The 21205-nt window shown below is 54.9% G+C and overlaps 1 protein-coding gene across 9 annotated transcripts in view; it reads left to right on the top strand.

Moving 5' to 3' along the window:
• Window positions 1-21205, top strand: part of CHD6 (chromodomain helicase DNA binding protein 6) — a 209531-nt gene that overhangs the window by 179506 nt on the left and 8820 nt on the right. For all 9 annotated transcript variants that reach the window (XM_030533541.1, XM_030533538.1, XM_030533537.1 and 6 more), the window contains one exon: window positions 7905-8024. In XM_030533541.1, the coding sequence (XP_030389401.1) occupies window positions 7905-8024 (120 nt within the window). The remainder of the gene's footprint in view (window positions 1-7904; window positions 8025-21205) is intronic.

Raw genomic sequence — 21205 nt, 5'->3', positions numbered from 1 at the left:
TCCTGGTAGATGGTATTGACACCTGTGGTCTGTTTGCTGGCTCCTGCCACAAGGATTTGCTGCCCAGTGATGTTGAGGGACTAGGTCGGCACCTCAAAAAATGGGGAATAGGCAGGGCTGTGAATCTAGGTGCCTCCGAAATTGTGCCTGCATCTCCCATCTCTTCTGGGTAATTGTGGATGACAAAGCACAGCTAAGTCAAAGGAGACTTTCTGTAACAGCAGAAGGCAGCAGGCATGGCCCTACTCAGCCCTGTGAGCTGCTAATGAACCTCAGGGGCATTGAAGTAGGAGGAATTTGCAAGTCTCAAGCCACGCAGCCCATGAAGGCAAATCACACTGCAGTATCCAAGGTTTGGGTGTGTAACTTTCCCAGGGAACTGGGCCTAGATTAGCAGACAGCACCAACACCAGGTACAGTTGCTCCTGGACCCGACCAGCACGAACCTTCACAGGCTTAATCTTTCAGATCCTAGGCTGAGCACAGCTTGAGCTCATCCCAGTATCCGATCCTTACCCATCATTCAGAAGCCAGGCCTGGTGTCCAGATCTGATAGCTTCTCTCTGTTCCCTGCACTAGCACATGAGCTCATGTAGATAATTATATGGAGAGAAAAGAGGTTATTTTACCTTCATATTGGCATTGGTGTGACCCCTGCTGGAATACTGTGTCCAGTTCTGGTGCCCACAATTTAAGGATATTGATAACTTGAAGAGGGTTCAGAGAAGAGCCACTAGAATGATTAAACGAGTAGAAAAGCAGCCTTATAGTGATAAGACTCCAAGAGCTCAATCTGTTTAGTTTAACAAAGAGGTTAAGGGGTGAGTTGATCACAGTCTGCAAGTACCTACATGGGAACAAATATTTAATATTGGGCTTTTCTTCTTCGAGTGATAGCTCATATCCATTCCAGTTAGGTGTGTGCGCGCCGCGTGCACGTTCGTTGGAGAAACTTTTACCCTAGCAACACTCGGCGGGTCGGCTGGGCGCCCCCTGGAGTGGCGCCGCTATGGCGCTGGATATATACCCCAGCCGACCCGGCCACCCTTCAGTTCCTTCTTACCGCCCGTGTCGGTTGTTGGAACAGTGGAGTGTGGCTTAGCTGACCTCCACCTTCCCTAGCTACTCGTAGTTTTTCTTCTCGTTGTTATATCCATAGTTGTAGTTAACTGTTCTTCTATATATAGTTCGTTAGATTTAGTTTTAGTTCATAGTTATAGTTGTTAGTTAGTAATTGTTTGCGGGGTTCGGGGGGTAGCCCCTTCCCCGCACCCGGTGCTGGAGCTCATGCCTGGCTCACCGGGTTTCAAGCAGTGCTCGGCCTGTCACAGGCCGATGCCAACAGGAGATCCCCACGACTCCTGTTTGAAGTGCCTCGGGGAATCGCACTTATCTGCTAAGTGCTCAATTTGCAAGGCTTTTAAGCCGAGAACTAAGAAGGAGCGGGACATCAGGTTAAAGCAGCTCCTCATGGAAGCGGCCCTGACACCTTCGCCTTCGGCACCGAGCACGAGCCAGTCGGTGAGCAGAGGTACCCCTACAGCACCGGGTATTGCCGGTACACCTAAGGACTCCCGGCACCAGCCACCGCCGGCACCGAAATCGACTCCGCGCCTCTCCCTCTCCCCGAGGTCGAAGACGGCGAAGGCTCAGACGGCCCCAACAACACCCGCGTCGCAGCCAGAGACTGCGCCTAGGTCGGACCGCCTGGCACTAATACCTGTTGCAGTGCCGCCTAAACCGGCACCGTCGACTCCAGCCCCATGAGGGCCGTTGAGTCCAGCGCCTGACATCTCCCTGGCACCTGCTGTGGTAGAGCTCACCTTGCCATCTACTCCGGAGATGTTTTCTGCGGCGAGATACTTGATCGCCATTACCGATGCGGCACCGCCCACACCCCCGGCACCGCCTGTGCGGGTACTACAATCCATGGGCAAGCCAACCCTGACCAGACCGCCGTCTGTCAGTGTAGCGGACCGGCACCGCTCAAGGTCATGATCCTGCAGACGCTCTAGGTCGAGACGTCGCTCCCACTCTCGACGCTGCTCCCAGTCCCGGCACCGTTCCTCTCCATGGCACCGGTTGGACTCGCGGCACCAGTCGGACTCACGGCACCGGTCAGTCTCTCGCTCCCCGACCCGCTACTCGTGGTACCACTCCAGTTCCTGGCACCAAACCTCCCGGAGCAGATCACGACGTAGAGACTCGAGATCCCGGTCGACCTCCAGGCACCGGTCCGGTCGCAGGTCCCGGTCTCGTTCTTGGTACCGCTCTGCGTACCGGCACCGGTCCCCACGGTCGAGGGGTGCGAGATCCGTCGGGACTTCGGCTCCAGGCTTCTCTGCTCCTTCATGGCCGTCCAGACAGACGTCCGTATCCTCCCATGCGGACAGCTGTTATGACCGGGACCGTGATATGGAGGTGCCTACGGGGGTTTTTCAGGACTCACGGCCTCAGGATGTAGGACCTCAACAGTGGTCTTTTTGGACACTCTGGGCATACCATCAAGCCCAGGGTGCTCCCCTAGTCCAGACCCGCTCTGCTGCCTCAGAACATCGGGCACCAAAGGCCACCATTTCCCGCCCCCCCGCGGCTGAGTCGGAGGAGCACGTGACACATCCTCCGGACTCCCCGGGACAGCTGGAGCAGGAACTGTCCCAGGAGCAAGAGGCCATCTAGGACCCTCTCATTCCCGGGGTATCCTCCTCCTCCTCCCCGAATGAGGCTGTGACAGGGACCTCATCATCAGGGCCCCTGCCAATAGACCTCAGGGCCCATCAGGACCTCCTTCGCAGGGTGGCTCTCAATATCAACCTCCCAGTGGAGGAAGTCCCGGAAGTCGAAGACCCCGTAGTGAGCATCCTCACCGCCAATGCCCCCACCCGTGTGGCACTGCCGTTTATTAAGACTATCCAGGCCACTGCCGACACCCTCTGGCAGTCTCCAGCCTCCATTCCACCGACGGCAAAGGGAGTTGAGAGAAAGCACATGGTACCCTTTCAGGGGTATGAGTACTTGTACGTTCATCCTCCTCTCTCCTCCTTAGTTGTCCAGTCGGTCAACGAAAGGGAGCACCATGGCCAGCAGGCGCCTGCCCCAAAGTCCAAGGAGACCAGGTGGATGGATCTCCTGTGTCGTAAGGTGTACTCAGCGGGGGCCCTACAGCTCCGAGGTGCCAACCAGCAGGCTCTACTGAGTTGATATAACTATAACACCTGGGTGGAGGTGGGTAGGTTCACCAAACTGCTACTCCCGGACTCACGCCAGGAATTTAGCGCGTTCCTGGAGGAAGGGAAGAAAGTGGCCAGGACCTCTCTCCAGGCCTCCCTAGACGCGGCCGACTTGGCGGCCAGAACTTTGGCCTCGGGCATCACCATGAGGCGTATCTCCTGGCTCCAGGTCTCTAACCTGCCTCCTGAGCTTCAGTACACCATTCAGGACTTGCCCTTTGATGGCAAGGGTTTGTTCTCAGAAAAGACTGATCCCAGGTTGCAGAGCCTGAAGGATAATAGGGTCATCATGCGCTCGTTGGGCATGCATACTCCCATAACCCACCGTAGATCCTTCAGACCCCAAACACACCGCCCATACTTTACACCTCGGCACAGACAGGACCTCAGTAGAAGGCGTGGGCGGGGTGGCCGTAGACGCCAATCCGGTCCCCAAGGGGGCCAAAACCACGGGCCCTCTAAGGCACCACTGGGGCGTAAGTCCAACTTTTGAAGGTGCGCCCGGGGACGGCGTACCAGTCTCAAGACAGGATCCTTCCCGTCCTGTCTCCAACTGTCTCTCCTACTTTCTCCCGGCGTGGTCCCAACTGACTTCGGATCTTTGGGTTCTACGCACGGTGAAGCAAGGATACCACCTCCAATTTGCTTCATCCCCGCCCTCCTGCCCCCCATCCCGGTCCCTCTTCAGGGACCCCTATCACGCAAGACCACAGCAGGCTTCGCCACCCATACCTGCGAGCCCTTCACCTCATGGCATGGCTCCTGCATGGCTAAACACAGCAGAGTTACACTGTTCCGCTCCGGTACAGCATATTCTCCTCAGTAGCAGCTCCACGTATTTGGCAAAGTGGAAACGCTTCTCTTGCTGGTGCGCAACACAGGGCGTTACTCCCTCGGAGGCCTCGATTCCCACAGTCCTAGACTACCTCTGGTACCTTAAGCAGCAGGGCCTGGCGACATCCTCTCTGAAGGTGCACTTAGCGGCTATATCCACTTTCCAGCCAGGCGAGGGTGATCACTCCGTGTTGTCCCACCCCTTGGTCTCTCGGTTCATTAAGGGCCTAGAGTGCCTCTATCCCCCAGTACGTCACCCTGCCCCTACCTGGGATCTCAGTTTGGTCCTAAACAGACTAATGCACCCACCCTTTGAGCTACTAACGACTTGCCCGCTCTTGTACCTATCATGGAAAACAGTCTTCCTAGTGGCCATTACATCGGCCAGGCGGGTCTCCGAGCTGAGAGCGCTCACTGTGGACCCGCCATACACTGTCTTTCATAGGGACAAGGTACAACTGCGACCTCATCCGGCGTTCCTCCCTAAGGTAGTGTCTGCCTTCCATACCAACCAGGACATCTTCCCCGCGGTCTTCTTTCCGAAGCCCCACTCTTCTCGGCGGGAGCAGCAGCTACACTCCTTAGATGTACGCAGAGCGCTCGCTTTCTATATTGAGCGGACGAAGCCCTTCCGGAAGTCTCCCCAGCTGTTTGTGGCGGTCGCGGAACGGATGAAAGGTCTGCCAGTCTCCTCCCAGAGAATCTCCTCCTGGATGACAGCATGCATCCGCACATGCTATGACCTAGCTCATGTCCCTTCGGGCCATCTCACAGCGCATTCTACCAGAGCTCAAGGTCATCAGCCGCCTTCCTGGCACACGTGCCTATGCAGGAGATATGCCGTGCAGCGACCTGGTCATCGGTCCAAACCTTCACCTCGCACTACGTGCTGGTCCAGCAATCTAGAGATGATGCAGCCTTTGGCGCAGCGGTTCTACATACTGCCACATCTCACTCCGACCCCTCCGCCTAGGTAAGGCTTGGGAATCACCTAACTGGAATGGATATGAGCAATCACTCGAAGAAGAAAAGACGGTTATTCACCTTTGTAACTGTTGTTCTTCGAGATGTGTTGCTCATATCCATTCCAAACCCACCCTCCTTCCCCACTGTCGGAGTAGCCGGCAAGAAGGAACTGAAGGGTGGCCGGGTCGACTGGGGTATATATCCAGCGCCATAGCGGTGCCACTCCAGAGGGCGCCCTGCCAGCCTACCGAATGTTGCTAGGGTAAAAATCTCAGATGAACATGCACATGGCGGGCGCACACCTAACTGGAATGGATATGAGCAACACATCTCGAAGAACAACAGTTACAAAGGTGAGTAACCGTGTTTTCTGTCGAGCACAGAAAAGTCTAAACCTGAGCCAGTGGCTGGAAGTTGAAGCTAGACACATTCAGACTGGAAATAAGGTGTTAATTTTTTAACAGTGAGAAGAGTTTGCCAAGGGTTGTGATGGATTCTCCATCAGTGACAGCTTTTAAATCAAGATGGGCTGTTTTCCTAACAGATCTGCTCCAGGAATTATTGTTTGGCAGGTCTCTGGCTTCTGTTGTGGAGGTCAAACTAGATGATCATGATGGTCCCTTCTGTCCTTGGAATCTGTGAATTGGGCTAGCCATAAAACCACAAGCAAAAACCAAGAGGGGAGAGAACATAATTTCTTGCCTTTCAAAGTGAAATGAAGATGAAATTTGAAACTGTCATGCTCTGAGTGTCTGAGGAAAGTTCCTCTGATCACCCATCCCCACTTGTGTGTCTATTTCTGTTATCCAGGATCCATGGGATGACAGACAGGAGAGGAGCATGTGTTCAGAACATGCCAGACCTGTTCTCAGAAGCTCATAAACACCCACCTCTTCTTCCAACAGGCTGGTTATTCATATTTTGGCTCATTTAGCCTATAAAGTAGCTCACTAATCTGAATGCAGACCATGAAACATTTTGGAAAGGGAATCAAGAGAGATACTGATGATGTCTATAAAAAAGCTGTGTCTTAGTGCCGAGGGATTGTGCACCTGGAACTGCAGCCTGAGGTGTGTAAAGATTCCCTTAGAACTCAGAGCACAGGCAGTGAGTGGCTCCTGAGGAGGATGGGTACGTTAGCATGGCCAGCTGCTTAGAACTGAGAAACCCAGAACTTGCAGGCAGAGCAGTGGAGCTCTAGTCATAGCCCAAATAAAACTCACCAGGGGCTTGCACAAGGCCAGATTCTCAGGAGTCCTGAAGCAGTGGCACTCAATACACATGAGTGTGGGGGGCCTTCTGCTACCTTGCCACTCTCCCTGTCCTGTCTTGGAGGCAGCCAGAAGCTCTAAACTGCACCCTAAGGGGCTGTTCTGCCAGTGAGTACTACTGAAGCACTGTGCATTCCAGTCATCCCTGTGCCTGCGCTGGTGTAACGCCAGCTCTGTGGGATTCACCATGTAGGGGCAATCCTCACCAGTCTGGAAAGGGCAGCTTTAATGTGCTATGTGCTCCTTTGACAGTACAGACTGGCTTCACTGAAAGCCAGGACTGGGCCTAGAGCCTTTTCTTTGCAGAAAAACCCTGGTTTCTGACTCTGATTTAGGCAGCTGCATGTTTTTCCTCTTCCTTCCATACATGTGCATTGGCTTATTGCAACTTGCACTCCTGAAGAGCAGTGATCTAGAGCGGGTAAAGCTGGAATATCAGCAAGCAAGAGAATGGGATGAAATTAAGCAGAGGAAAATGTAGGCTGAATAACAGGAAAACTTTCCGGGCAGCAAATTCTGGAATCAACTTGCAAAGGAAGGGGTGGAGGCGCCTCTCATGGGACATTTAAAACAAGACTGGTGACTAGTCTGTGAAGAGCAGTCCTGGCTCCAGGGGCAGATCCCTAAAAGGGACCAAGTAGGGCATTTCCCTCTCTGAGTGTCTGAGGTGGGATCAGCTGATGGGCAGATAGTAAACAAGAGTCCATGGACACTGATGCCTGTATTAATGTCCCTGATACACTCCTCTATGATTAGGGGTCTGAGACTGGTGCCCTATTAGCCCAAAAGCCATAATGCGGAGAAGAGATTGGTCACAATCAAACTGACTCGGGAAATGGGGAAACTGCAAAACTTACAAGTCTTATTCACCTGCTAGATGTGGAAACAGATGGACAAAGAGATTAAGGGACTTTATGACGGTCACTCAGGAAGTTGGGGCAGAGTCCGACTAGAATCCTGGAATCTTGACTCCCAGTCCTGTGCACTAACCACAGGTCCACACTTGCTCCCTTAGACTTGCACTCTGAGAGTAGGAGATCAGGGTTAGGGTTTGTATCTGGTAGGACAAGCATGACTATTAATTACTTGTATTACCATAGTGGTGAGGTGTCCTAGTTTTTTGGCCCAGGACATCATTGCACAAGGTGCTGTGCAAGCACAGAACCAAAAGAAGATCTGTGGCTCAAAGAGCTTCCAGTCTAAGGATAAGTAAGACAAGAGACAACAGCTGGTCACAGCCAGATGGGCAGGCATGTGAGATGCTGCCACACTGTGGCACATACTGCTGTGCTCTTCCTTTCTGAATTATGGCTGGGACTTTTTAAGGAGATCCAGCATAGTCTCTCTGCTGTGAATTTAGTGACAGGCAGCACTTTTAGGTGTGCAGAGACATCAGCCAGAGATGGAGTAGTTAGTCTAGGCTGAGGCACAGCAAAAGCATCTTCAGACCAATCAAAATAGATTTGCACTCATCCAAAAAGCAGAGCTGTGCAGTGGGGCCTGCACGGATGCCCCTCCCTCACACCATCAGCTTGGCTTGGCCATTCTCCCTCCAAGTTTCTAGCCACCCATTCTCGTTAATGTTCTCTTATTTGCCTTCTAGAGTTTTTCAGACAAGCCCAAGCAGAGGAGGCAGCGCTGCAAGGACCCCAACAAACTGGACATAAACTCACTCACGGGAGAGGAACGGGTGCCTGTGGTCCATAAGGGTACAGGACGGAGGGTAAGCAAAGACATTTGCTGTGCTTGGTCCTTGGTCTGCATAGAAATAGTTAGCAGAGACCCAGCTGTCCTACCTGGATTTTAAATCCTGAGAAGTAAGTAGGATGGTAACCAAAGTCTGTAATACATACATGGATCTATACCACTCTCAGAGCCACAAGTGTGCCGGGGGGATACCAACCTACTGACAATAATTAACTGACTCAGCAGAGTAGATATAGAGTGTTCTTTGAGTGCTTCCTCATGTCCATTCCAGTATAGATGTGTGTATGTCACATGAACTGTCACTGGAAGACTTTTCCCCCCCACAATGATATCTGTCAGGTCGACTCTGGTGCCCCCTGGAGTGGTGCCTTCATGGCATGGTATATAGGCACCTGCCGATCTGCCTCTTGCCCAGTTCCTTTTTTCTGTCCATGGTGGTCGCTGGAATGCTCTCATCTCTTGCTCAGCAAGTGATCCCCATAGTGGTCTTCTTTCTGTAACTAAATTGTAAAATAGTTAGTTAGAATAAGCATAGTAAGTAATTAATAGTTAGTTTACTTGTAAGCATTCACCCTGCGAGGCTATCCCACCTGGGCCACGGGGCATGCCTAGATCCACGGGCTTCAAACAGTGTGCGGCATGCTGCAAACACATGCCAATAAGTGACCCCCCCATGACAGCTGTTTGAAATACCTAGGAGGGTCACATCCAAGGAAAGTGCCGGATTTGTAGGAATTTCAAACCAAGAAAACAAAGAGAAACAATCCATTGAAATTCCTCCTCTTGAAGGGGGCATTTCACCCCACTTCAGAGCTGCAGCCTGACCTGCCACCAAGCGCTTCCTTGACCAGGAGTGTCCTGGCATCCATTAGGGAAACCCAGCTGACCTCCTCCTGGCACATTGCTTTGGCACCCAAGAGGTCAGCACCAACAGCGCAACACTGTTCTCCATCACCAGTGCCAAAGAAGAGGACAGAAAAGTCAGAATGGTGGTATTCCCCTGTGAGAAAGCCCATAGGGTGGGATCTGTGGTGGGCCGCTCTCAATCAGTTGCAATCCAACTGGCTCTGTTGACTCTGGCCCCAGGGGAGGAACCTGTCGAGTTGAGTACCAATGGACTCCTCACAAAGGATGAGCCAAGAAGGGGACACAACCCTGGCAGCACCATCAATGCCAGAGGCATATGAAGCAGCATGGAACCTTCTAACTCTCACAGCACTGCCATCCCCCACAAGCTGAGGTCCGCAAGGGACAACGCAGGCACCGCAAGGCCCAGTTCCAAGAGAGCAAGCACCAGTCCTGGGCAAGCCTGCAATGATGGTGAGGCACCGCCGTCTCTCCCACTCATCATCAAGAGACTCGACACCACAAACACGCTTGCCACAGTGACACCGCACCTTGCCTCAACATCGGTCATCTCGTTCCTGGCACAAGTCACAGTCTCAGTGCCGCTCCAAATCACAGCACCACTCTCCATTGCGGCACCGTTCTCTACCACGATGCCACTCTCAATCATGGTGCAGTTGTTCGGCGCCATGGAGGTACGGGTCCTCGGGCTCCGAATTGCAGGCAGAATCGTATGCCTGATGAGGGAGGCTGCTCTGGGCGGACTATAGATGCCCAGCTGACATGGCCCAGGGACTCGCTCCGCCAGCATGGGCCCCTGGCAGATGCCACCTCAGTGGCTGATGTTGACCCCTTGGCCGCACATGGTTCAGGGCTCCCACAGGGGACACTCACTCTCGGCACCCTCTGAGATGAGGGTGCTCTTTGCATCCCTGTTGTAAAGGGGTTCCATTTCCAGGGCAGAAGTCCAGGACTCTCAGATCACAGCTGTGTGAGACCCATCAGCACCGGATGACGTACAAGGCAGTCCAGGCCTCTTCGTCATCCTCCCCTGATGAGGCAATGGCGGATATGGCCATAGCCCCAATGCAGGATGCTCCTGCGTCAGATGGCTCAGAATCTCAGCCTCCAAGTAGAGGAGATTGCAGAATCAGCCCCAGCCTTGGTAGACATTCTGACTCCCTCGGGTCTGGCAAGAGTAGCCTTGCCCCTGAATGAAGCCATCCTACAACCTGTAAGGGCATTGTGGCAGACTCTGGCCTCTCTCCAGCCCATGGCTAAACGAGTGAAGAGGAAGTATTTCATCCCCCATAAGGGCTATGAATATTTGCACACTCATTCCTCACTGGGCTCCCTGGTTGTTGTTGTGGCCAACGAGAGGGAAAGGCAAGGACAGCGGGGACTATTGCCCAAGGCAAAAGAAGCCAGGAAACTGGACCTCTTAGGGAGAAAAGTTTACTCCATAGGAGGTCTTCAGTTAAGGATTGCAAATCACCAGGCCCTATTTAATCAGTTTGACTTTAATTCCTGGTCAGCCATGCAGAAATTCTAAGAGCTCCTGCCGTTGGATTCTAGGTCAGAGTTTGTGGTCATGGCAGAAGAAGGCAAGGCCATAGCCAAGGCATCCCTCCAGGCAGCCTTGGATGCTGTGGACGCAGCAACCCAAGCGATGGTCACAGGGAGTGCTGAGGCGAAGCTCCTGGCTTCAGTCGTCTGGCCTACTTTATGAGGGTAGGGATGGTGTTCCTAGTCTCTGTTTGCCAGAAGCTGGGAATGGGCGACAGGGGATGGATCACTTGGTGATTACCTGTTCTGTTCATTCCATCTAGGGCCCCTGGCATTGGCCACTGTCGGAAGACAGGATACTGGGCTAGATGGACCTTTGGTCTGACTCAGTATGGATGTTTTTATGTTGTTATGACTTCCCGTTCAAGGGACATTCCCTCTTCTCAGAACAAATGGACGCCCAGCTTCATAGCCTTAAAGAGTTGAGGACGACCCTGAAGTCATTGGGCTGCCACACTCTGCCCCATCCCAGAAGCATTGTAAGCCTCAGCCCATGGGCCATTTTTACCTGCCACATCTCCAGCAGAGGCAAGACTTCAGGTGAAAGAGGAATAAGGGGCTCTGTAAAAGAGTGGCCCTTCACTCCCCATCAGTCTCGACGTCTGCGCCCGCAAAACAACTGTCGGGCAATAAACAAAACTTTTGAGGGTGCATCCGAGGACAGTGCACCAGATCAGAACCTGAATCTTACCCTTATGTTTGAGGATCATTTGTCCCACTTTTACTAGGTACAGGCCAACATCACATCCAACTGATGGGTGCTCTGCATGGCAGAAGTGGGATATACCATGCAGTTTATTTCTTCCCCTCCTTCCCACCTTGCCTCCCTGTCCCTCTTCAGGGACCCTTCTCAGGAAGATCTTCTGGCTGAGGATGTGCAGTGGAGGAGGTTCCCATGGAGCTAAGAGGCAAGGGGTTTTACTCCCACTACTTCCTGATCCCAAAGTCCAACGGGGTTCTCAGGCCTGTCCTAGACCTCAGGAACCTAAAAAAGTTCTTGAAGAAGCTGAAGTTCCACATGGTCTCTCTGGCCTTGATTATTCCTTCCCTAGATTCAGGGGACTGGTATGCCACCCTCGACTTGAAAGACACATACCTTCATATTGCTATCTTCCGAGACCAGAGAAAATATCTTTGATTCGTGGTAAACCAGAACCACTATCAGTTTACAGTGCTGCCTTTCAGCCTGTCGGCAACTCCAAGAGTATTTATGAAATGCCTGGTGGTGGTGGTGGCCTCCCTCGGGAGATGAGGGTTGCAGGGCTGGTCAGGGCCTGGTCCGGGGTACTCGTGGAACAACATGTGGGCCTCGTACTGTTCACTTTCAGGAACCTGGGATTCCTGGTCATTTAACACAAGTCTAACTTCATGCCCGTCAAGAGGATAGAATATATAGGAGCAATTCTCGATGCAAATCAGGTGAGAGCCTTCCTGCCGGAGAACCATTTCAGGGCCATTGTAGCTCTTATACAAAGCTTGAAAGCATGCCCCACCACTATGGCAAGGAGCTGTTGGAAGCTCTTGGGGCACATGGCCTCTTGCACTGTGCAGGATACACATCTTAGACTGCACCCTCTCCAACTGTGGCTGGTATCAGTGTACATATCAGGTTGTCACCCACTAGACAGAGTGGTCTCACTTCCACCAGCGACACTCAAAGCCCTTCAATAGTGGCTGAAGCGAGACACAGTGTGTGCTGGCATTCCCTTCATAAGGCCCACACCTTCGATGGAGCTAGTCACAGATGCCTCGGATATGGGGCCTCGTCCCACACTCCTCATCCACAAAGATCTGCTCAAGGTCAGAAAGGACAAGGTTCACATAATTCTCATAGCGCCAGCATGGCGGCAACATTGGTTCAACACATTGTCGGACCTCTCGATAGACACACCAGTCAGCCTTCCAATGTGGCCAGATCTGATCTCCCAGGACCACGGCTGCATGCTCCACCCAAATCTAGAGTCCCTGCATCTGAGGCCTTGGAACCTTCGTGGCTGAGTGAGATGGAACAGTACTGCTCGTGCCAGTACAAGTCATCCTTATAGGTAGTAGAAAGCAGTCAACCAGAATGGCCTACCTAGCAAAGTGGAAAAGGTTCTCACTGTGGTCACTTCAGAAAGGGGTCTCCCACATGGAGACCACACTGCCCTTTATCCTGGATTACCTGCTTTACGTGAAGAAGGAAGGTCTTGCAGTATCTTCCATCAAAATCCACTTAGCTGCAATCTCAGCATTCCACCCATCAGTGAATGGCAGATTGGTTTTCTTCAACCCGATTTGTACTCAGTTCCTGAAGGGTTTAGATCGCCTGTATCTGCAGGTGCTTCTGGCCCCCTGGGATCTCAACCTGGTGCTATGGTTCTTCTTCGAGTGATTGCTCACATCCATTCCAGTTAGGTGTGCGCGCCGCGCGTGCACGTTCGTCGGAAACTTTTTTACCCTAGCAACTCCAGTGGGCCGGCAGGTCGCCCCCTAGAGTGGCGCCGCCATGGCGCTCTATATATACCCCTGCCGGCCCGCCCGCTCCTCAGTTCCTTCTTACTGCCGTGTCGGTCGTTGGAACTGTGGAGCGCGGCTTAGCTGTCCTCCACGTCCCTAGCTCTCCTAGTTTTCAATCGCTTATCTCTAGTTCTATATAGTGTTAATTAGTGTTGTTAAGTAAATAGTTTAGTCAATAGTTGTTAAATAGTTCTTGGCCGGGGGCTTAGCCCTTCCCGGCACCCGGCGCCAGGCTCATGCCTGTTTCGCCGGGCTTCAAGCAGTGTGCGGCCTGCAAGAAGCCCATGCCCACCAGCGATCCCCACGAAGCGTGCCTGAAGTGCCTCGGGGAATCGCACAGGTCTGACAAGTGCCGCATCTGTAAGGCTTTCAAGCCGAGGACAAAAAAGGAGAGAGATCAGAGGCTCCGAACTCTCCTCATGGAGGCGGCACTTGACCCGTCGACTTCGCGGACCGTGGTCTCGGCACCGGCACCGGATCGCTCCGGCACCGAGAAGACTCCTCGGCACCGACCTTCTCCGGCACCGGAATCACAGCCTAGGCCGTCGAAGTCTGCTACTCCGGCCAGGCAGACCCGGCTTGAGCGCCCGGCCTCGACATCGGCCGCGGCACCGCCGGCACCGTCAGCACCGTTGACTCCGGGCCTGGCGGGTCCGTTGAGTCCGGTGCCGCCGAGCTCCCCCATGAGATCTGGGGTTGAGATAGTGGTCCCGTCAACACCGGAGACCTTCGCCTCGGCTCGGGACCTTATTGCCCTGACGGAGCCCACTCGGCTGCCACCCCCGGTACCTCCGGTGCGGGTCGTGTCCAGGGGCAAGCCCATGATGTCGGCGCCGCCCAGAGACAGTCCTTCGCCATCTAGGTCCCGACGTCTTGGGCGCTCCAGATCCCGACGCCGCTCGCAGTCCCGGCACCGCTCCCCTCAGCGGCACCGGTCGCACTCGCGGCAACGGTCGACCTCCGGACGGTCGCGGTCAAGCTCCAGTCGGCGTCACCGGCACCGCGACTCCAGGAGCAGGTCCCATCGCTACTCGCCGCACCGGTCGACCTCCCGGCACCGAGCTGGTGGCAGGTCCCGGTCTCGGTCGACCTCCCGGCGCCGAGCCGGTGGTAGGTCCCGGTCGACCTCCCGGCACCGAGATGGTGGCAGGTCCCGGTCTCGGTCGACCTCCCGGCGCCGAGCCGGTGGTAGGTCCCGGTCGACCTCCCGGCACCGAGCCGGTGGCAGGTCCCGCTACCGAAGCGACACCCGGTACCGATCAGGATCCCGGCACCGTGACAGATCCAGGTCCCGGTCCCGATCCCGGCACCGATACGACTCCCGGCACCGGTCCCCGGCACCGAGACGATCCTCCGTGCCGACCCGCGCCGGCCCGTACCATCCGGGGTCGGCCCCGCCGTGGCCCTCGAGACAGCCGTCCGTATCTTCGCAGGCGGACAGTGCGTATGCGCTCGGCACCGACCGGCAGGCGGCGCTCTTCGGGGATCCGCCGCTGGAAGACCAAGGCCCACCACAGTGGGGATTCTGGACACCCTGGGCATACCATCAGGCCCAGGGCCCCCAGCAGCTCCCTCCCACACCGGCGAATGCGGAGCGTAGGGCCCCTGAAGCCTCCTTGTCTCGCCCCCCTCCCTCCCCGGAGGCGGAGGAAGGGTCCAAACAGCAGGACTCCGCTGTGGCTCCGGAGGTAGAGGCGAGGGCTGAGGAAGACCCTCAGTTGGACACTATCGTGCCTGGGGTCTCCTCATCCTCCTCCCCGGATGAGGCGGTGGCGGGTACCTCCTCCAACAGTCCCCCCCCGCTGGATCTCAGGGCGCACCAGGACCTCCTCAGGCGCTTGGCCCAAAACCTGAGTCTGCAGGCAGAGGAGGTCTCGGAGATAGAGGACCCGATTGTTACCATCCTCTCTTCGGATGCTCCCACCAGGGTCGCCCTGCCCTTTGTACGGACCATTCAGGCCAATGCCAATACTATCTGGCAGTCCCCGGCCTCCATCCCTCCGACAGCGAAAGGAGTCGAGAGAAAGTACATGGCCCCTTCCAAGGGGTATGAATACTTGCACGTTCACCCGACTCCCGGTTCACTGGTGGTGCAGTCGGTGAACGATAGGGAGCGTCACGGCCAGGAGGCTCCGGCCCCCAAATCCAGAGAGGCCAGGCGGATGGACCTCCTTGGCCGTAAGGTATATTCGGCTGGGGCCCTGCAGCTCAGGGTCTCTAATCAGCAGGCCCTGCTGAGCAGGTACGCTTTTAACTCCTGGGTGGCAGTGGACAAATTTAAAGAGCTGCTGCCACAGGATGCTCGCCAGGAGTTTACGGCCATCCTGGACGAGGGCAAAAAGGTCGCGCGCACGGCCTTACAAGCATCCTTGGACGCTGCGGACTCGGCTGCCCGTACCCTCGCGTCGGGAGTTACGATGCGTCGCATCTCCTGGCTGCAGGTTTCCGGCCTTCCGCCAGAGCTCCAGCACACGATACAGGACCTTCCTTTCGAAGGCCAGGGCCTGTTTTCGGAAAAGACAGACCCCAGACTCAAGAGTCTGAAGGACAACCGGGTCATTGCGCGGTCCCTCGGGATGCACACCCCCGTGACGCAGCGTAGACCCTTTAGGCCACAGCAGCAGCCGTACCGTAGGCCGTTTTCCCAGTTCCGCCAGCGGCAGGACCCTTACAGGCGCCGCGGCAGGAACGGCAGGCGCAGGCAGTCTGGGAACCAAGGGGGGCAGAACCAAGGCTCCTCGAAACCCCCGCCTGGTCCTAAGCCTTCATTTTGAAGGTGCGCCCGAGGGCGCTGTAGCAGTTTCCCCTATGGATCCTTTCCCCCCGTTTTCAAACCGCCTTTCGTTTTTCCTCCCGGCGTGGTCCCAAATAACATCGGACCACTGGGTCTTAAACCTGGTGCAGACGGGATACCGCCTGCAGTTTGTTTCGTTTCCTCCTTCCCGCCCTCCTTCCTCGTCCCTCTTCAGGGACCCCTCTCACGAGCAATTCCTTCGACAGGAGGTGCAGACGCTCCTCAGCAAAGGAGCCATAGAGGCGGTTCCGGAAAACGAGAAAGGCAAGGGGTTTTATTCCCGCTACTTTCTGATCCCCAAGGCCAAGGGGGGCCTCAGGCCTATCCTCGACCTGCGAGAACTCAACAAATACCTCGTGAAGTTGAAGTTCCGCATGGTATCCCTGGGGACCATTATTCCATCCCTGGATCCGGGAGACTGGTACGCCGCCCTCGACATGCAGGACGCGTATTTTCATATTGCCATTTGGCCGCGCCACAGACGCTTTCTCCGCTTCGTTGTGGGGGCTCTTCATTATCAGTTTGCAGTCCTCCCTTTCGGCCTGTCCACGGCCCCAAGGGTGTTTACAAAATGCATGGCAGTTGTCGTGGCGCATCTTCGACGCAACCGTGTCCACGTGTTCCCTTATCTGGACGACTGGTTGATTCGGGGCACGTCGGAGCAGCAGGTCAGCAGCCATGTCCGCCTGATCACCGCCGTATTTGCAAGTCTGGGCCTCCTGATAAACACAGACAAATCCACTCTGAGGCCCACGCAAAAGGTGGAATTTATCGGGGCGGTCTTGGACGCCACGATGGGCAGGGCCTCGCTGCCTCTGCAACGGTTCCAGACCATGGCGGCGATCGTTCAGCGTTTGCGGTCAGCCCCGTTGACGTCAGTAAGGACATGTCTAACCCTGTTAGGCCACATGGCAGCGTGCACTTTTGTGACCGGCTACGCTCGGCTCCACATGAGGCCTCTCCAGCTGTGGCTTATCAGCCGTTACAGGCCGCAAAGGCAACCTTTAGACATGTTAGTCACAATCCCCCAGAAGGTCTTGGACTCTCTCGGCTGGTGGTTGGACCAGTCCGTGTTATGTGCGGGTCTTCCCTTTCACCCCTCTCAGCCATCGGTATCCCTGACAACGGATGCCTCAGATCTGGGCTGGGGGGCCCACCTGGGGACCCTGCGGACACAGGGCCTGTGGTCCCAGGAGGAGGTGGGGCTCCACATCAACATACGGGAGTTGAGAGCGGTCCGCCTTGCTTGTCAAGCGTTTTGTCATCAGCTTCAGGGTCGTTGTGTCGCCGTGTTTACGGACAACACGACGACGATGTACTATATCAACAAGCAGGGCGGCACCAGGTCCTCCTCCCTGTGCCACGAGGCGATACGTCTCTGGGACTTTTGCGTAGCCCACTCCGTTCACCTCAGGGCTTCCTTCCTCCCTGGAGTACGGAACACTCTGGCAGATCGACTGAGCAGATCCTTCCTGTCGCACGAGTGGTCCCTTCGCCCGGATGTCGCTCTCTCCATTTTCCGGAGGTGGGGTTATCCCCGGGTGGACCTCTTTGCGTCCAGGGGGAACAGGAAGTGCCCAGCATTCTGCTCCTTTCAGGGCAGGGAACCGGGGTCGATAGGGGACGCCTTCCTCATCCGGTGGTCGACCCACCTGTACTATGCATTTCCCCCGTTCCCTCTAGTCCACAAGGTCCTCCTGAAGGTGCGCAGGGACAAGGCGCTCGTGATCATGGTAGCCCCGGCGTGGCCCAGGCAGCACTGGTACACCATGCTGCTGGACTTGGCCATAGCCGACCCAGTTCCCCTGCCCCTTCATCCGGACCTGATTACCCAGGACCACGGGACCCTGTGTCACCCAGACCTGCAGTCGCTGCACCTAGCGGCGTGGCTCCTGCGTGGCTGACTGGCCCAGAGCTGCGATGCTCCACGCCTGTGAGAGAGGTGCTCTTGAGCAGCAGGAAACCGTCCACAAGAGCCACGTATTCAGCGAAATGGAAGCGCTTCTCCTGTTGGTGCGTAGAGAGAAATCTCCGCCCTATGGAAGTTTCGGTTTCCGAAATATTAGACTACGTTTTGTCCCTCAAAGGGCAAGGTCTGGCCTTATCGTCGTTGCGAGTCCACCTAGCTGCTATCTCCACCTTTCACCCGGGTGCGGACGGTCGCTCCGTTTTTTCTCACCCGACGGTGTCGAGATTCCTTAAAGGGCTGGAACGTTTATTCCCTAACGTCCGTCCCCCTGCTCCCACCTGGGATCTTAACCTGGTGTTGTCCCGACTCATGGGGCCCCCCTTTGAGCCGTTAGCTACTTGCTCCCTGCTCTACCTCTCTTGGAAAACTGCCTTTCTAGTGGCTGTCACCTCAGCTAGACGGGTGTCGGAGCTCCGAGCTCTTGTGGTAGACCCCCCATATACGGTCTTCCACAAGGACAAGGTGCAGCTGAGACCACACCCTGCTTTTCTGCCCAAGGTGGTCTCAGCCTTCCATGTCAACCAAGAGATTTTCCTTCCGGTTTTTTTCCCAAAACCTCACTCCTCAGGCAGGGAGCAGCAGCTCCACTCGCTGGATGTCCGTAGGGCTCTCGCGTTCTACATAGACAGGACTAAGCCCTTCCGAAAATCCCCCCAGCTTTTCGTGGCGGTAGCAGATCGTATGAAAGGTTTTCCTATCTCCTCCCAGAGGATATCCTCTTGGGTTACGTCCTGTATCAGGACTTGTTATGACTTGGCCCATGTCCCTGCGGGCTGTGTGACTGCGCATTCTACCAGGGCGCAGGCGTCATCGCTGGCTTTCCTAGCCCGTGTGCCCATCCAGGAAATCTGTCGGGCAGCGACCTGGTCATCGATCCACACTTTTGCTTCCCACTACGCCCTGGTCCAGCAGTCGAGGGAGGATGCGGCCTTCGGAACTGCGGTGCTCCGGGCCGCGACTTCTCACTCCGACCCCACCGCCTAGGTATGGCTTGGGAGTCACCTAACTGGAATGGATGTGAGCAATCACTCGAAGAAGAAAAGACGGTTACTCACCTTTGTAACTGTTGTTCTTCGAGATGTGTTGCTCACATCCATTCCACACCCGCCCTCCTTCCCCACTGTCGGAGTAGCCGGCAAGAAGGAACTGAGGAGCGGGCGGGCCGGCAGGGGTATATATAGAGCGCCATGGCGGCGCCACTCTAGGGGGCGACCTGCCGGCCCACTGGAGTTGCTAGGGTAAAAAAGTTTCCGACGAACGTGCACGCGCGGCGCGCACACCTAACTGGAATGGATGTGAGCAACACATCTCGAAGAACAACAGTTACAAAGGTGAGTAACCGTCTTTTCATAGGGCCCCCATTCAAGCCATTGGCAAAGTGTCCCTTGATTTACTTATCCTGGAAGACTGCCTTCCTTGTGTCCATCACCTCAGCCAGGAGGATTTCAGAGATCCAGGCACTCACCGCCTAACCACCATACACGGTCTTCTTCAAGGACTAAGTTAGGCTTTGCCCACACTTGTCCTTCCTTCCAAAGGTGGTCTCCCATTCCCACATTAGTCAGGACATCTTTCTCCCAGTCTTCTATCCCAAGCCCCATAAAAATAGACAGGAGCAGAAGCTGCACTTTGGATGTTAGATGTGCCCTGGCTTTTTACATAGAAAGGACTAAACCCTTTTGGAAGTCCACCCAACTTTTCATTGCTGTCACAGAAAGGATGAAGGGGAACCCAGTCTCAGGAGGGATAGCTCAGTGGTTTGAGCATTGGCCTGCTAAGCCCAGGGTTGTTAGTTCAGTCCTTGAGGAGGCCATTAAGAGATCCGGGGAGGGGGCGAAACTGTCAGGGACAATACTTGGTCCTGCTAGTGAAGGCAGGGGACTGGACTTAGTGACCTTTCAAGATCCCTTCTAGTTCTGTGAGATAGGTATATTTCCATATAACATCTTGCATTTGGAAGTGCTATGACCTGACAAAGGTGGCTCCCTGTAACAGAGCCTCCTTGGTCCTGCTTCTGTCTCAATCGACAAACTAAGCAGAGACTCTCATGCTGGTCCAACACTTTGTGCAGTTTATTTATAAAGGAGGCCCACCACCTTCACAACATACATAGAACCTTTAACAACCAGGGGAGAGCAATCAATCAATCAATCAATCAATCTCTCTCTCTCTCTCTCTCTCTCTCTCTCTCCCTCTTACTGCCTGCTTCCCCCCTTTTTACTTCCTTCCTGTGCCTATTTGTGGGCTCTGGCTAATGGCTTAATTAGCTTTTCTGCCCTGCCCCACCCACAAATTAGGCACTGCTCTATTTAGTCAGCTCCAGTCTGCTATGCCTGATTGGAGCTGCTGTGAACAGAGTGCTGACTCAGGCTTTCATACCTAGCACTCTGTCACACACCTTTCCCCCTTATCTAACACAAGGTTCTTCTTTCCCTGTGCTCTGACTCCCTTACCCGAGGGACCACCCTCTTTATCGCCAGGGCAATCATCTGGGTTTCCCTTGTGGGGTTTGTTCATCCCCCACCCACAGACCTCTCACCATGTGGGGGGTGAATACCCCCCATAGCTCTGTAGCATCCCATTGGTCTTCACACTAGGGGCATCCTGGGGGGTTACTCCTCTCATTCTCTCTTTCTTTGCATCTGGCAGGGGATCACAGTTACTCCCCTCATCCCCTGGATCACCCAGGGCACCAGGTTCCCTCAAGTCTCCAAACTGTGCTTGGGTTTCTTCTCCTGGGGGTTGTGTCGCAGGGAGCTCTATTGGCCCCCTGACCTCTACTAAGGAGTTTGGGCTGTCTGTCCCCCTGTACCTCCTTCCTTACTTCCCTGGGTACATCTCTTGTCTCCAGATTCAGGCTTTGTTGTCTAGGGGTTGCTCCTGCTTCTTTTTGGGGGGTTCCTCCTCTCCCCCCCCCCGGTTCTCCTTTTCTTAACGTGGGATTCCTCCCACCACCTCACTTCCCAGTGGGGAAGGGACTCTAATCCATGCCCAAGAGAACCAGATAAGGCAGGCTCTCCATTATCCCAACTTGTTTCCACCAAAATCTTCCCTGGACCTCCAGGGGCACCTGGGCTATGGGGCAATTCCTCTTATCCCCATGGACACACTCTGTGTCCATAGTTGCTCCTGGAATTATCCAGTGAGGCTTCACCAGCTCCCTGTGGACAAGAGAACAAGCTGAGGCCATATCCACAAGGCCCTTCTGGAATTTCCTCCCCACCATCACAGAAAAGGTGAACATTTTTTGCCCTTTTTTCTTCCCTTCTACCCTGGCCCAGCCACAACAGTTGGCAAAATCCATGTACAGGCAGGCCCCTTCCATCTGTCCAGATCATCCACATTGCAAATAATGGGTTGAGTCTCAGCTGGAACTCCGGGGTTCTTCCTGTCCATGCCCCTTTCTGCTGTGGGTTCTTCAGTCTTCCTCCCCAGCTCTGGATCCTTGTATGGTTGACCATCTTTCCTGGGAAAGTCTGTCTCTGCATACTCCTGTCAGTTTCATATAGCCTGACCCACACTC

The sequence above is a fragment of the Gopherus evgoodei genome, chromosome 14 (genome assembly GCF_007399415.2).
Source record: "Gopherus evgoodei ecotype Sinaloan lineage chromosome 14, rGopEvg1_v1.p, whole genome shotgun sequence".
NCBI classification, from domain to species: Eukaryota; Metazoa; Chordata; order Testudines; family Testudinidae; genus Gopherus; species Gopherus evgoodei.
This window is presented reverse-complemented; position numbering and strand designations above follow the sequence as displayed.